General features: G+C 42.8%; 1 protein-coding gene and 1 pseudogene across 1 annotated transcript in view; one reads left to right on the top strand and one right to left on the bottom strand.

The window, feature by feature from the left end:
• Window positions 1-17597, bottom strand: part of LOC102895479 (histone-lysine N-methyltransferase SETMAR) — a 56226-nt gene that overhangs the window by 1847 nt on the left and 36782 nt on the right. Inside the window, exon 2 of the mRNA XM_025044834.1 lies at window positions 6070-6195. Coding sequence (XP_024900602.1) covers window positions 6070-6195 — 126 coding nt within the window. The remainder of the gene's footprint in view (window positions 1-6069; window positions 6196-17597) is intronic.
• Window positions 9357-9475, top strand: LOC112477598 (annotated as a pseudogene).

Raw genomic sequence — 17597 nt, forward strand, 5'->3', positions numbered from 1 at the left:
TTACATTTATCTGATAATAAAAATGCATACAAGTATTTTTATTGTCAGTCACTTAAGATCTTTTTTGGGGATAAGAAAATCATAAATGATAAATCAATGAAAAATGGCCTGGGTTAGAGAGTTTTCCATTGAGTTTTTTAAAAATAATTTTCTTATTGGAAGGTTACGTAAATTCTTAAATACCCTGATGTTTTAAAAAAGATGCTATTTGTAGTTTTATTTAAATCTTCACAATGTTAAGAAAGGCATTTGGCCATGAAATTATATATGGAATTCCAAAAATCGTATTTGTTACATACTTGTTAATACTTAAATTTACTGCAGATGTATTGTATACATGTAAAGAAATCTTATTCTTATTAAATGAGAAAGGGGTAATAGGAAAAAGTTTCTCAAAATTTTACATTTATAAAATGTGACAAAAAAGAAAGTCCTAAGTCTATATAATCTCTATGAAGTGTGGATGTCTGGTTATTTCTTCACTGGCATAATGAAGGATATTTTGAAACCCTGAAGATTTAAGCATCTCTCATGAGCCCAGAATATTTCTTTATGAACAGACTAATTCTTGCTTGCATGGGACCCAGCTCGTTCATTTATAGCCACCATTAGTGGCCTGGGACCCAATTTCAATGGGGGTGGGAGTGGAGGTGTCCCTGCTCCAACAAGCAATGCTCTGGATACCAGCTGGGTGTCCCACAATTCAACTCAATTCTGACACCATCTGCCAGGAGATGACATCACTTCCCACAGGATAAAGATTCAGTCCTACAAGACTGCCCATCCCCCACTTTAGGCACCAGTTGAAATCTAGGTTGTTACCTGCATTTCTGACAGACTGCCTATAAATCCGAGGTTCCCAAGAACCCCTCCTTGGGTTCAGTTAAGTTGCCAGAGTGGCTCCCAAAACTCAGAAACATTTTACTCAATGGATTACGGGTTTATTATAAAGTATGTAACTCAAGAACAGCTGGATGGAAGAGACGCACAGGGTGGGTGCTGGGGAAGGGCATGGAGCTCCCACACCCGCTCTAGGGGTGCCTCCACACGTTCCCCGGCCTGGAAGCTCCCTGTCCTCCGGGTTTGTGTGGAGGCTCCATTACGTAGTCAGGATTATTAAAGCACTGGCTACTGGTGACTGACTGAGCCTCAGCCCCTCTCCACTCCCTGGAGATGGCAGTGGGTAGGGCAGAAAGTTCCAATCACATGGCTGCCTCTGCTGGCAACCAGCCCACATCCTTAGGCGCTTACCTATGTCACACTGAGGCCTCAGCACTTAGGCAATTCTGAGAGTTTGAGGAGCTCGGTGCCAGAAACTGGGACAAAGACCAAATATATGTTGCTTTTTATACATCATAATAGCACACCTGCTTTGTTCCAAAAGGATTTAATGAGGCTTACAAAGAGGTAAGATAAATGAATAAAAAGATAATAGAGATTGCTGGATAAACTTCCTGTTTAAAGAGGGTATTTTTTTTTCCCTTGATGGATGTAATCACTGACCCTGATACCAATAATCATCACCAATCATTTTATCTCCATATGTTTCGTTTCACATTCAAAGGTCAGTAAAATACCATTTCAGAGAGTTATTTTACCTAACTTAGAAAAATGGCTATACTAAAGAATATTCTTTTGAAAACCATGGTCTGATATAACATGATTATGTAATTATCCATCTTTTCAAGTATCCAACTATTTGTTGAAAAGTTAGTCTTTTCAGAAATAATCTGATGCCACTGATCTGACATTCTATTCAAATATTTATATGCCATGTGAACTGTTAAATTTTGAGTATCTGAAAACTATTGTTAAATGTGTTACACATTGGGAGTCACTGACGGGAGCTACAATACTCCTAATTTGTGGCTCTCCACATTCTGCACCCTGTTTCCTGGGACAAAGCCCAGGACCAAACTCATCCAGAAGTGGGGTACCCTGACGGCTTCTGTGCTTACGCTAAGCCGAGGAGATCCCCCTTGGGGGATGTGACCTCAGAAGACAGGTTATTACCTCCCCAGCATCCATCCCTTCGCTTCTGATAACAGCACCCTGACTCCTCCCAGGGGAGCCCTTGCCACCCTTGTCTCTGCCTTGGAGGGGGGTCCGGGTTGGGCAGGGACCTAGACCTGGCCAACCTTAGCAACACTCGCTCTTTTCATCAGTGTTTGGTTCACAGATGGACACGGGACCTAAGACAGACCAACGACATTCAATTCTGGGACTTCTGCTGAAACAATTAGGGTGATGCACTCTTTTTCTGCTGCGGAGTGTTCACCTGGCATCCCCAAATTCTACCACACACGTAAGACCCGCTACCAAGGGTGTAACCAGGAAAGGGGCACGGGGGTGCGAAGCAGGGAGCTGGGGGAAAGCAATGTAGCTGACACTGTTCGAGTTTGGGTCCAGGCTTCCCCGTTATGTGAGGCAGTTCCTTCCCTTTTTGGTTCAAGTCAGTCTGTGTCATTTCTGTTTCTTGCAAACAAATGAGTCTTGACTAGTACACACGGGCTGGAAGCTGATAATGGGTCTAGGAAATGGCTGGGCAATTTAGTGAAAGATATAAATGGCTAATGAACAATGAGGACTCGAATTGGGAGGTGACACTGAACACTGTGCAGGAGGCCGGACAGGAAAACCGTGACTGTGGTCTGGAGCCCCGGGCAAGCAGGGAACTGCTTAATGCAGAACACGGAATCTCCTAAAGGAGACACACACAGAACCAGAATATTACTAGCTTTGTGACTTAGGGCAAGGGACTTGCTAAGCTTTGGTTAGCAACTATGAAACAGAAATAATACCTGTATCTGGGTGGGTTCTCGTGAAATTCAAATAACATAACACTACTCAATGTCAGGCACTTGATGCTTTTAAAATAGTAGCTTCCTTCAATTCTTCCAAACATTTCCTTTCTATCTCACAGGGTGCCGTGAAGGAAAAATAGAGCGAATCCATGTGCACAGCTTCCTCTGGTGGCTGGCACGTACGTGTTCGGTGTGATTTATACGGGCTATCCAATAGGGTGGTAAGAAGCAGCGGGTTCTGGGGTCAAACTGCTCAGGTTCAAATGCAGTCAAACCCAAATTATGTCTCGGAAACCATCTGATTACATTTCTCCCCTCTATCGCTTGTCCGTCTTGATGGGGGAGAACCAAGAGCTGACTCAGCCAAGACGTCTTTAAGTTATCAACAAATGTTGCCTTGCTGCCTATTACACGCATGTGTGTGTAAGAGGAAAAACCACTCAGGAAAATAGAAAAGAGGGCACGGGGAATGAAATTTTTATCACGTTTTTGGTATTGTTATAACATAAGCTTTACTTTTTCCTGGTATGGAATTGATTATGCGAGATTTGGGAATAAATGCAAAATGCTCAGTGCGAAATGATGCGCTGGAAACCAGAGCCTTGAAGAACTGGGTGGAAACTGCATATCTTTTGACAGAAAACTTCAGAGAAAAGTTTTTTATAAACATGGTCACCCAAGAAGCCAAAATGGAAGCTGGAGACAGCACGCTGAAGAGCAAATCCACCTCCTTGGTGTTCTCATACTCAGTACCTCTCCCCTTCACCACACCTGCACGCAGTGCCATGAACTTTGGGATCTAAATGGCGTAAACTGTAGGGCTCTCCACTGGTACTAAATGTCTTTTAAACAAAAACTCGTCTCAAGGAAAGGCATGGTCCTGAGGTCTGCAGTGTGGTATGGTGAGGGGTCAGGTGCCTATTCGTAGTAGTGGTCACAGAGCAGGTGACCAAGGAAATAATTTTGATTGCTTGATTGCAGCTCTTGATAACTTTCGATAGGAGGTCTGACATTTCTGAGTTACATTCTGTATTGAAGCTCCAGAAACTGAAGTATGAAACCATACAATATTGTGGGCTTAAAATCTAGGCCTTGATTTTGAATTTTAAGCAAGTGCTGTGAAAATCCTCATTCCTTTTTTGGTTGTTTTGAAACGCCAGCTACAAGAATCTTTGTACTTGGCCTCTAGCCCCATGAGTTTGTTTTTGCTCCAAGCAGCTATTAGGAGACTGTGAGCCAGATAATTCTTTTCAAGGGCAAGTTGAGATCTTAACAAAGATGTTTGAAGCTGGTTTCAGAAACCTGAAAAATGGCTAGGTCCAACTCTCAGTTCAAGAAAAATCAATGGTTTCTTTTCTACTTAGGTTTCAGTATTGATGGCGTTATGATATGCTTGCTTCCGGTCTGAACATTTGGATGTTCTTTTTTGCCTTTTCACACAATACCCAAAAGCTAACTAAACACCAAGTTATTTTTAACTTGAATTTTTCATGCCTTATTTCTTAGGTGTGCATATGCCCGTGAAGGCAGGGTTTGGGACAAGCAAACTCTTTTGACCTTGTATAAGACTTGTTTTTGTGCTCCATGAATATGTGGAAGCAAAGCAGTTGCAAGGACTTTGAGGCTTGTCATTTAAGTGTTTTGAGCATTTTTTATCTTCTTGGTGAGACTATAAATTCCCTGAGGAAGGAAGGGATCGTGTCTTCTTTCTGCAACTCTAACTCCACCAGAGCTGTGCACACAGCCAAGCAGCTGACAGTGGGATCGAGTCTGTCTCTGGATTTTCCTTTACACCCATCAATTGCAGGTATAAGGATCAATCGCAAGGTTATCACAAGGCTTCCTCCCCTCCCCCGCTTTTATTAGCAATCAAGTGCTTTTTATTTGCTCTTGTAAGCTCAAGGGCAGGAACTGTGTGTTGTCAACCATTTAATTTTATGTGCCTAGCTTAAGATGGTGCCTGGCACATAACAGGCACTCAATTATTTGTTGAATAAAGAAAACATATATCAGTGTTTTTGACCAGGCATTCAGCAATGTTTGGTTTTGAATAAGATTTTAGAGATCAGTGTTTAATATGGTGCTAGGCAACTGTATTGTTAAGCTTAAATTACCTAAGGTGCTTTGAGGAAAAATAACCACTTCTGACATTAACATCCTGCTCTACTCTGAAAATTGCTATTGCGTCTAATGTTTTATTTGCTCCTCAAACAAGCCTAGGAAGCAGGAAGAACAGACAGGGTTCAATATTGAGAATCGATGTGACAAGGGCTATATATTTTAACTGCATTTTGCAGATGAAGAAACTCAGGCTCTGAGAAATGGCTAAGATGCTAAGCCATCAACCTCTAAGTCCAGTGCTCCATCCCCTCCAACACCTTTTTTCTTTGGTCATTCCTTATTCCCTAGGCAACATTCAGGCCAAGGTCAGAGGTGTGAGAAAGGTAGAGAAGGGCTTTGAGGTAGTAACAGTAGTTAACGTCTACTGAGTTCTTTCAGCAAACCAGGAACTGTATTTTACTTGTAATTTTCGAAGCAACCGGGAGAGAGGTACTATTAATTGCATGCGGGAGAACTCTAAGGCTTACCCGAAGCTAGTTTATATTTGCCCAAGCGCTTACAGCATGAGGGAGATTCAGCTAAGTCTGACTCTAGGAGACAAGTTTTTAACCATGATACTAGGCTGAGATGGGTTAATAGGCCCCCATGAGACACCTGAGACCTGAGAGGTTAAGGATTTGCCCCAGATCTCTCTGCGAGTTCTGGGGGAAGTAACAGGGCAAAAAGCCAGATTCTCAGGCCTTTTCAAGGGACCTCACGAAGCCTCTGGTTTTGCCCTTCAGGGAACTGCCGGGGTATGGGCAGAAAAGAGGAATGCTCTGGTTAAGGTTATTCTGGAGGGTTAACATGAGAATGACAGAAACCTGTGCTTTTAGGAGCTATTCTTGCCCACAAATACCTGTGCGAAGGAGTAAGAAAACAGGTAGAAGAGTCTGGAGGTCACCTGCCATCAACCACAGAACTGCGAGCACCTGAGAAGCTGCGGGGCCACCTAGCCCCGCCCCCTACTCGGAGGGCGCAGGCCCCTCTATTGGCTGCGCGCGCAGCGCTCCTGGCCGTCGAGCCCCGCCCCCTACTCGGAGGGCGCAGGCCCCACCCCAGTGGCTACGCGCGCAGCGCTCCTGCCCGTGAAGCCCCGCCCCACGCCTCTCTCGGAGGCCGAGCCCCGCCCCCTACCTGGATCGGCTCTGGCCCCGTCCCCTACCTGGAAGGGCTCTGGCGCCGCCCCCGGGGGCCACGCAGTCACGGGCAAGTTCTCCAGGCCGCACGCGATGTCCAGCTGCTCCGTGGGGGCTTCAGACTCCTCCTCAGGAGTTGCCATCCCGCAGGGCTACCGAGCCCGGCCCCCGAGCGCCTGCCGCCCGACGCGCCGGAGCGTCGCGGAGGATGCCGGGAGCCGTGGTCCCGCGGCCCCGCTGGCTCACGGGAGGCGCGGGCTTTCCATCCCCGCACGAGGGCCCTGTGCGCGCGTGTCCTCCCCGGCCTCAGGTCTCCTCCACTTTCTGGGCGGGCTCGTCCTTTGTTTTGAGCCACATGCACAACAAACAGTACAAAGCCTTGTAAAGTACGGACAAAGCTTTGGAGACACAACACGAAGTGCTTGAATTTTCGTGAGTCTCCGGGAGGGGGTCAGAGGCGAGGTCATGGTCCGGGTTTCCGCGGGCTCAGAAGTTGGGGTGTAGGGGACGTGGAGGGCGCTCTCACCCGAGCGGGACGTGCATCGGGGCTTCCGGAGATCCGGGACTCGGGGCAGGTCGGGTGACGCGTGACAGGGCTCGCGCTCAGGTGGCAGGGTGGCCTTCTGGGGCGCCCGCTCCCTCGTGTCCCCGAAATTGCCGAATCAGTGGGATGCTGTCGGTTTCACCAAAGTTCCTCCCCTCCCCCGTCCCGCTGCTCCTTCTGGAAGCGTCTCGGGCCGTGGCCTGGGGGCGTCCCCGCCTCAGACTGGCCTTGGTGTCCTTCCGTCCCCTGCCTCAGTGTCCCCGCGGGCAGCGATGTCACTCTGGCTTCTGCCCCGGGCCATTACCCTCCTCGGAGACCATCAGGGACAGCGTCCACCCCCGCGGCCTGGTAGGTGGCCTGCTGCGGCCCAGACCAGCCAGTCAGTGGGCGTCCCCGCCTTCTGCACAGGCGCCTCGTGCCCCAGGTGACCTGGGTTGACTTATTCTGCACATCTTCCTTTTGTCCTTTAACATAATCTGGGAGAACAATTTGTCCACGACCTCCAGAGTCGCCAAAGCAGCAAAGCAAAGCCTTTCTCTGTACTCCCTCCGCTCTTTAGACTTCCATGGCTAAGAACTTCCGCTCAACCCTGTTTATCCTACCTTCACAGTGTTTTCTATTTCTTCTTACCTAGTCCCAGGCGCTTGTGTCCTTTTTTTTTTTTTTTGCTTGGACTCTTGAAGTAATTTTTTTTCTTTTCAAGCCTAACAGTCTCCATACCCCAGATCAACCTTACCGCTGCTTCTATAACGACCTTCTGAGGATGCGCATCCAATTATACTATCCTGCTGTTCGAAATTCTGTGTTTGCTCCGTGTTTTTCTCAGAGTCCATCTTCTGTAGCCGCGTTGTAAGGTCCTTGAAGATCCAGACGCTACTTGGTTCCTTGGTCTCTGTTTTTAACCCCTTGTTCTATTTTCTTAACAAGCCATGGTACTTGGGCCTCTGCGACTTTGTTCACGTTTCTCTTGTGTCTCCAGTGCCTTTTTCCTGTGCTCTCTGTCCACTCAGCTTGTGTCCCTTTCTCTGTACCTTTCCTGACCCTGATTCCTACAGCATTACTTGGCCTTTTGTGTGCGTGCGCGTGTGCGCGTGTGTGCGCGTGTGCCATTTCTCATAGCCCTTGCAACTCTTTGTCATAATCAAAGGCAGAGGCCTATTGAAATCATAAAAATTATACATGAGAAGAGACAGGAAGAAGGAGACAGAGAAAAATATTTTGTATTAACTTCAATAATTTTGGTATATTTGCAAGTCTTCTGATGTAGAGCCAAGGTGTTTTGTTGTTGCTGTTTCGTGTGTGGGTCTACTGATTAGAATTCCACATCATGCCCACTCTGAGCTCGTTTGGGTGTCTTTAAAGTGGAGCAGGAGCCAGAAGGTAGTGAGGGCATCCAAGTTTGTGATCTGGGCCCCCCCTTTCTGCTCCCCGCCCCCCGAATTGTTTTATACGTTTCTTACACGTACTTCAATGGCAAAACATTTTAGTGACTTGCCTTTTTTTCAAGTTTTTCCAGAATGTTTCACTTAGTTTTCTTAGAGGGAGAAACTCTTTACACTCACAGTTCATCATTATTTCCTCAGATAATTATAATAAGGCCTACATGTCATTAATAGTGTCTTAGTTCAGCTGCTGCAACTGAATACCATAGGCTGGGGGGCTTAAACAACAAACATTTATTTCTCACAGTTCTGGGGGCTGGGAGTCTGAGGTCAAGGTGCCAGCATGGTCAGTTTCTCCTTGAAGGCCCTCTTCCTGATTTGTAGATGGCAGCTTCTCATTTATCTTTATGTGGGGACACAAGGGCTGTAAGGATACTAGTTCCATCACAGGGCTCCACCCTCCTTACCTAATTACCTCCCGAAGGCCCCACCTCGGAAACCATCACATTAGGGCTTCAACATACGAATTTTAGAAGAACATATTCAGATCATAGCAAATAGATTTGGGAATAGACACTCATGTTTCTGACCATGGGCAACAATAACATTCATTGAGTTATTATTACATGCCAGACACCATTTAAGAACTTTACATGTACAATTTCATTTAATTTCCATAATGAGGTACTTGAAAACCTTGTTGAAATTACCCACCGAAGGTTGTTATAGTTTCAACTAAATGTTCAGACTCATATGAGGACTCTCATAGGCCACACGTGGCATTTGGGTCGTTCAGAAAGTCACAGCCTGCCCGCAGAAATGCTTCAGATGTTCTGTGGGCATAGTGCATGCAGCTGTCACACAGCAGGTCAGAAAGCTGCCTGGGAGCATTCTTTGTCTTCCCAGAGAGTGCTCGAATGCAAGAAGAGATCCTCATTAGGAGGATGTGGGAGCATCCTGAATTAGAAATCTTACACCCCATAGGAGCCATAGGCTTTAAGGGAGTCTCCTAGTACGTATTTTATGAGTCATGGCTGTGTGCTTGCTCTTACTTAGGAGATAGTCATTTATGTAATGTAATTGGTCATGGTGATTACTATGGTACTTCAAAAGAAGGAAAGATTACTCCTAGCTGGGGAGATCAGGGAAAGCCTCATGGAGAAGGGGCTATTTGCCATAGGATATGAAGAATGGATAAGATTAAGGAAGATTATGAAAGGCATCCAGGCAGAAGGAACAGCAGAAGTAAAAGAACTATGTGAATAGGAAAGTAATTTCAGATTGGCCGGAGACCAGGTTCATTTTATTTTTCAGGAATTGTAAACAATGAAGGAATTTTGCAAATAGCAAAAGAACACGCTGTTCTTTCATTTTAAGAAAGTTTTTGGTCTACGGCCATGCTACCCTGAACAAGCCTGATCCCATCTAATCTCGGAAGCTAAGCAGGTTCGGGCCTGGCTAGTACTTGGGTGGAAGACCACCTAGGAAGACCAGGTGCTGGAGGCATAAAAAAATGAAAAAATAAGGGATTGCAAGCTGACGAGGTCTTTGCAATCTGTGAGGTCAACCAAGAGTTACCACAAAAAATAAAAAAATAATTAAAGTTTCTGAACACTGATTACATAGAGTGCTGTGTTTACCAGTTTGGGGAAAGTACCCATGAAGAAGACGTGCCCAGGAGAGCTTCTAGCCCAGCAAACAGCTCTCTCCGCCCAGAGGTTAATAAGAACTGTACGACTGTATGGAGAAAGAATTACAAGAGCAGTGAGGAGAATCACACTCCTGTATTTGTAGATCGTTATGCTTTAGTTTTGGACTCTTTTTTGGTAGTATTGTCTGCCCTTTGGAAAAATATTTTGAAGGATCCATTCTATTTTATTTTTTTCTGAAGCCGTCAGTGATGGTGCGTCCAGAATAAGATATTTAGTTCATGCCAGCCTTTCAGTTTAATTTGTTTTTATCTTGCTGGCAGTGGATCCAAAAGTATTTTGTATAACGTGAGATTAAAATACTGAGATGTTTGCAGGCTGATATAATCAGTCTTCAGAGTTCCAAACAGTTTTTTTTTTTTCAGGCCTAAAAACCGATCTTATTTTCTTTAGATGATGCTTTTCACTGACCAGGAGGCTGGATCCTCACAATTGTTCTGAAAACCATTATAGCTACATGGTGAAAAAATGATCCCTGGATATTAATGAGTTGCCCAAATTGACAGCTATAAGTAAGCATTAACCTGAATATTACATGGTTATTCACATTTCTTTTGGCTTTTTCACTGGAAGAAGAGAACCTAATCTGATCAGTAATAAAAACTTAAAAATATACAATATAGTAAAAGAAACATTTTGTAGTTTCAATTATCTTTGCCTAAATTATAGAGTGTGACTATATGAACTTGCCATTTTTTTAAAACAAAAGTGGCCTTTAATTGAGATGTTTTCTTGCTGTTTTTTTTTTCTTTCTTTTTTTTTGTTGGGGAGGGGCAGTGTTTTAATGAAGTTCCGCATGATTTTGTATTCAGAAGCTATTCTTTCATCAAAGTCTCACTAGCATCACCTGAGCTTAATCTGGGATATACTTTATCGCCAGTGATGAAAGGTCTAAAGTGAGCAGAAGTTGCATATTTGTTGGTATTCAGACAGCATGAATAGAGTAGTTTGGAACATATTAGCTTTCCAAAAGCGACTCACTACTAGATACTAAGTAGGCCTCACATAAGCACTGGATCCGCTCGTCAACTAAGATTGTGCAAATGAAATCATTTTGAAGAGAACCAAAGCATACTAGTTGATACCTCTGGAGGTTTCTCTCAGTTCGTTGACTATTTCCCATTAGAGAACATGCTAGCCCCCACACAGCCCGTCAGGTGGACTCACTGAGCCTCGGCCCACACTTTTGACTCTCGACGCACACCTGTCAAGCTAGGCCAGTCATGCTCTTGATGAGTAGTTGAGGCCCAAAAACAGCTAAACCTGAATGTATGATTTGGGAGCTGAGAGGTAGGCAGCTTTATTCGGTATATTGAAGGAGGGGAGGAGAAAAGTCAGTCTTCCAGGAGAAGAATGAAGCCGACTGTGACAAGGAAAGGACTCCTCAGTCCTTCAAACCCGGCCACCTCCCATTCCAATCCCTTTAGGATTCACATGACGTTTATATTCTTAGAACAAACTAGTCCTTTGGGTTTAGATTAAGTATGGTTTCCATTCTTTAGTCAAAGAATTTTGACCAGTGAAGATGATGGAATTATTATCATTATTAGAAAGTGTGGGCTGGATAATCAGCTACCGTACACAGTTGATGTCTATGAATTTTTGTTCATTTTAAAAGTCGGTAAGTTATTGGTAACACTTTGCTTTTCTGATGTGTCTTCTAAAGAACGCTTTCCCAAAATAATATGAATAGGAGTTTATATCAAAAGTAGTAAAAAATATGAAATTTCTGTCTAGTGGAAGGGATAATAATATAATAATAGATAATAGTTATGTTAGTTATAATATGTGCCCCATATTGTAAAAAGATAGCAAAATGGAAAGTAAATTGGACCGAAAAAATGTCTTTAATAGCTGAATTTTCTGTCAAAGTGTATAGCATGTGGATCACTTTGCAATAAGAAAGAAACATGGCAGCTGATTAAAAGAATGTGAGAGTTGTATTTTACAAAATTATGATCCTGTGTTCTTTCCACTTTCCAAAAGACAATAGTTTGTGTTTTTGTGTTTAGACTGCTAGTAAATATATGTCTTTAGCAGAATTAAAAACTTGTGTCTTATCCTATGTTTTTATCATTGTATTGTGGTTTAATGAAATCCACAATTTTCTTTGTTGATGTGACAACAAAAAATAATCGAGATATAACCTCAATCACAATGTTGTTAGTGTAAGTACTTTCGTAGTAACATAAATACCCAGGATTGATGATTATACAGTAACAACTCATTATGATATGCAATCAAATGGGGATTGTAAAGCGAAAGAAGAAAATTATGTGTTTATTTAACTTGAAATGTCACTAGCAAGGGATTAATTTCACTCATCAAAGGCATATCATCAAATTTATTACCAGGTGTGTTCAAATACTATTACCAAGACTATGAGAGCAGACTTGCTCTGTGAATTGACCTTGAAAGGCTCAGCTTTTCACACATTTTCACACATTTTCATTTTGACTTTGGAAAGAAGCTTTCCATATTACCTGGAAGGCTACCACCTATAAACAGCACATCATGATTTTTTAAAAGTACCAAATATTCCTTCTCATTTATAATAAGGCACATGGGCCAGCCTCTTCTGCTTGAAGTTTCCAAAGCAGAGATGTATATCCTTTGAAGTCTAGTACCACAAATGTCTTGTTTCAGAGAAACCTGCCGAGAACATTTAAGCTCAGATCTACAAGGGTCTGCACCAGGTCCCCACATGTCGTCTGAGACCAGAGTTCTAGGGATCATGTTCAGTTTCAGCTTCTTATGAGTCTACATTCCTGCACCTTGCTAGCCTCCTATCAGAATTTTCAACCTGGTAGCTCTAGTTCTGGTATTTGGGCAGGAGGAAGGAGATGGAACCAAAGAACCTAAGAGAATTCTGCTCGAGTGTCCAAGACTAACTTGGCTAAAGAATCTGGAAAAATGTTGGTGACTTGTACTTATTTTTAGGCATTTTAACCAGGAAAATTTGAGTGTGAAATATAGAGGAAAAAGTCTTTTTTTGTTAGTAAGTGTTAATGTGTTTCAGTCAGCATCATCGCTGTGAGTAGACGGATTTTTAGGTGTAAAGTGAGCGCAATGGAGACTATTTTTCTCTCCTCACACTCCTCGTTCAAGAACATGTTCCCCAGTGTCTGACCGCAGTGCCGGGCACCCCCATTACCACAACGTCTCCCTTTTGTGTAAGCACTGTGTTCTTTTAGGACTCCACCGCTCCTGGGAGTGGGAAAAGTGACAAGCACATACACGTGTTATCATATTGCTTTCTTTCCTGGTAAGGAGATACTTTGAGCACGGAACTTAGAGGAACTGGTGAGGAGCAGGAAAAACGGCCAGACAGATCCGATGAACATTGACTGAGCACTTACTACATCCTGTAGCAATGTCCAGACATTTCTATGATGATGAAAATGTTCCATGTCTAAGCTGTTCAGTAGTACACTAGCCACCAGCTACATGTCACTACTGATAACTTGGAATACGGCTAGTATGACCGAAGAACTGGATTTTTAAATTAATTTCAATTAGATTTAAATAGTCACATGTAGTTAGTGGCTACTCTATTAGCATATTTTAAGACACTATACTAAACTCTATATACGTTTCTTATTTAATCTTCACAACAACTCCCTGAAGTAGGCAATATTATCTCTAATCAAAAGATTTGGAAACTAGAGTTCGGATGAAGTATTTTTTGACGTATCCCATGTGTGTGAGTGAGGGAGGGGGGTTTGCGCCCAGGTCTGGAATTTCACCTCTAAAGACAACGCTTCTCGTTGCTCGTGTTGCCGGCTCTTAGCCACATTCAGAGACTGCCTTCTTCCAGGGAGTAAAGGATTAGAAATGGTGAAGTGAAAAAATCTAGACAATATTTCATCTTACTTGAAAGCACAGTAATTTATGTAGTGAAGGGTGTTTTGTAACTTGAGTTTCTTGGTTGTGTGTGTGTGTGTGTGTTTTAAAGGGCTGTGCCCTTGGGCTTTGAAAAAACAATCAGATTAGTCTGCATCAAAAGAAATTTTGACCTCACTGCTGGTTATCCTAGTTCTGAAGCCTGACTACTGAGAACAGTCTCTCAGGCTGCTGAGGTCTCTGCTTTGTAACAGTCAACTATAAGTTCTATCTATCAGTCTGTCTGTCATTACTATAAGATCGATCTGTCTATCTATCTATCTATCTATCTATCTATCTATCTATCTATCTATCTATCTATCTCAGGTGTTCTATAAATACGTGAAAGAGGCTGAGGTAATAGCAATCTATTGTATATATATAATCCTGTCTCTCGGTAGTAATAAAAATGCAGAGAAAAATCACCAATTTATGAATGGCCACAGAAGCAATTCCTAGTTCTGCTCTTTTAATATTTTATTCATTTTTAATAAGTAGATGCAGGCGACAAATTGCCCTATTCCTGCGGCACTCTGGAGAGGCACAAGAGATGGCTCTTTGAACTCTAGAAACTTTCAGCCTCAGGATGGAAGGCCAGAGGTTATTATAATGGATTAAAACTTCCACTTTTTTTTCAGGATCATTCTAATCCTAAGTCTTCTACTCTCAGCTACCTATTATAATTTTACCGTGTGACAAATGAATGACTGGTCAGAGCTCGCTTCTCTGAATCTCCTTCACGAATCCTGCGTCTGGCATTAATCCTCACACTTGGACAGTCTCACCTTTCATTTAGCTGTTCCCTTGTAATTTTTAAATTGCAGGGATTTTTTTTTGGGTGGGGAGAGTCAACTATTTTCAAACCTCTTCGTTTTAGTAAAGTTTCAGGCCTGGAAGATTAAATTTCATGTTCTGGAATTTACCTGTGAGCTCAGCTTAGAAGAACATTGAATATAATTTGCTTTTTTACAGAACCTGGACATTACCTGGTTGATGACACAGGAAACCACTTCTCATTGAAGATGAAGTACGTGTCTTCTCATCACCCCTTAGCACATTAATTACAATTTCCCCCCAAAGTGTGTGTGTGTGTGTGTGTGTGTGTGTGTGTGTGTGTGTGTGTGTTTTAACTAGGTAAATTAGACAGGAAATTCAGATTTCACTTTCCTGACCCTAGATTTTCTAGGTGTTTGTTGCTAGGACTTTTGTCGTAGTTAAGTCTGGTAGCGCCTCAGGTGAGACAACCAGTTTCATCTCTGCTCTGGCACTGAGTCCAGCCATCTGCTCTAGGCGCCGCTTTCAGACACAAAGGGAACACGCGACGCGTGGCCAGCTCGTTGGTGGCAGCTGGTGGGGGGAAGAGTCGTCACGTCTGACCGCGCCCTGTGGGAACAGACCTCGAGGTGCGTCAGATGCAGCGCGGCGCCTCGTCTTACAGACGCCTGCGGGTCAGCTGGAATGGTAACTTCTGACTCACCCATCTTGTTTCCACTTCTTGGAGGAAGCCTCTTCCGTGGCGCTCTGTGTCATCTACATGTCCTTGGAGAAGGGTGCACCATAGGCCAACATCAGAGCACCTTGCATTCAACCAAAGCCTGGCGGGCAAGCTGTTTGTTTCAGCCTATGTGTATTTTTAAAATCAGAAATAATCATGGACGGAATTTATGTATTCTAGGGCAGATAGTCATCTTAGGGGTATTACTAAGTCAGTACTTAACTTTCTTCCTCCACTAAGAAAAATTGTGCTAATTAACAATAACTAAGTAAGGAAAAACTTATTTTAGATGAATATATTTACATTTGAACAATTGGAATTTTATTCCAAACCATCTGGAGTAAATCATATCATAAGTCTGTTTTTGCAACTAATTAGTTGTTTCACTTTTTTGGTTTTGTTTTTTCAGCAAGCAAATGAAACTGTGGAGGATCCTTAAAGGTCGTTGCTGGCAGCAGCCCGATATCTAAAGAAGCACCACATTTAGGATTTGGGTGAGGTAGGTGAAGAGACATGAGAATGACATCAGCCTTGAAGGACAAGGACACTCCCTGTGTCCCTTTTTGGAAAGTGTCTGGAATTCACGGCAATTCAGTTTTCAGCGTTGTACTTGAAAATTTAATTTTGTCTTTCCTCAGAGGTCAATATAAAGACCCATTTTCTGCCAAGGGCCAATCACACGGGAGCACGGGATCCATGAAGGGGGCGGGGAGAAGCTACTTCACTTTGTTCCCTTGGAGAGATATAAAATGCTTACTCGCTGAACATAAAACCAAGTCATCTATTATTCACCGGAAACCTTTTCTGGGACAAAGTGAGGCGTGCATTATTTATTTTGCATTATGAAGTAGAGTAAAAAGAGAAAGGGAAACGAAGGTACTTTAGAGTGAACCAGAACGGGAGGGCAATGCAGAAGGAGTGAGGGTCTCTATGTCTCCGTCTCCGTCCATCTCCATCTCCGATCTTGTCTCCCTCTCTTGATGTGCACACACGTACATGCAGAGAGAGAGACTGAGATACTAATTGATTGTGAGCAGAAGAAGCAAAGAAGTAAAGCGCTTAGGTCCCTGACAGTGGTTTGTCCTATTTGTAACCCGGGACTGCTATCAGTGTTAACATATATTAGAATTTCCCACTGAAATTCTTCATCTTATTTGTTACTTAACAATTGCGTATTTATCGAGGATTTACTACTTGCAAGGCACTGTGATGGGAAGCGGGGAGTAACTATAATTTCTGGTGAGCACATACTGGATGGCAGACGCCAGACAAAGCCTCCTGTGTGGGTTTTGTCTAACCGTTACGACAATCCTCTAAGGTAGGAACTATTGCCACTTCTCAGGACGTGTTACGTGTAGAGAAGATGAGATGTGGACAAGTTAAAGCTGATGATGACTTTTTAAAACGTGTTCTGATTTGTAGTGTTTTCTGATTTGTGTTACCAACTGGAGGAAAAGAGGAACTTAGCTTGGAAGTCTCAAGCAGATACAGTTTCATTTTGCCGTTTTCTTGTCATTTTTATTGGCGGTTAGAGAAGGCTCACTGTCCAAAAGTTAAGTGGGGACATTTAAGCTGTGTTTGAGGAATGTGTAAGACTTGAAAATGTGGAGTTAGGGGCGGAAGAACTGGAAGGGATGAGAAAAACACGAGCAGCCACTGGTCAATGTCCTGTGTTCTCATTTCTAACCATGTTTTTGGCCCTGAAGCAGCAATACCCCAATGGTCCACTAGGTGGTGGGATAACTCCATCCTTTTCTCCACTTAAATACAAATGATAAGATGCTTATTTTACATAAACGGGACAAGAAGTTTCTCTGTTGAAATGAGGAAAGAGTTTGAAAACGCTTGTAGGAATTGTGAGGAGGAATTTCAGAGAAATGCTTTTTTTTTTGGCTATATGTTTAGATTCACATTTATATACAGTCTAAGAGAAATTCATGTTTGAGTTGTAACTTGAGTAGATATGGAATTCTAAGATGACTGAGTGAATAAATTTGATGAAGACAAAATAATGTTCAGAGATGTTAAACTTGGGAATGTGTTTTGTTGGAGAGTTAAGAATTGAGTATGTCTAAGCTTCACTGTGATTTAAAAACCAAAACCAACATAATTTACATTCATTCGCCAGATTCGAATGCCTACAGTGTGCCGGTGACTGCCACCTGTGACTTGCCTTCTGTCTTGATCTCATTATGTCTAGATCCAATAGTTGCAAAAATGCAACTTAATAAGAGTACAAGTTTTAAAACATGTTATTTTTATTAATAACACAATTTATTTGATGCTAGTCATTTATAATGAGAAAAATTAATTTTTAGCATGTTTCACTTAGTCACTTAACACGTGTTTTTGAACACTTACTGTGTGTTGACCATTGCACTAGGCGCTATTTTCAATGGTCATTTAGCTAGAAATGTCCTCCAGCTAGAAACTTTACAACCAGGCATTTTATTCCACGTAGATTATAGCACCAAAGAAAACGGGTTTAAATGAAGACAGATGGCAGATTTGGTCCAATCGCAGAAGCAGCCCTGGGGTGGGC

Source organism: Pteropus alecto, unplaced genomic scaffold (genome assembly GCF_000325575.1).
Source record: "Pteropus alecto unplaced genomic scaffold, ASM32557v1 scaffold53, whole genome shotgun sequence".
Lineage (NCBI taxonomy): Eukaryota > Metazoa > Chordata > Mammalia > Chiroptera > Pteropodidae > Pteropus > Pteropus alecto.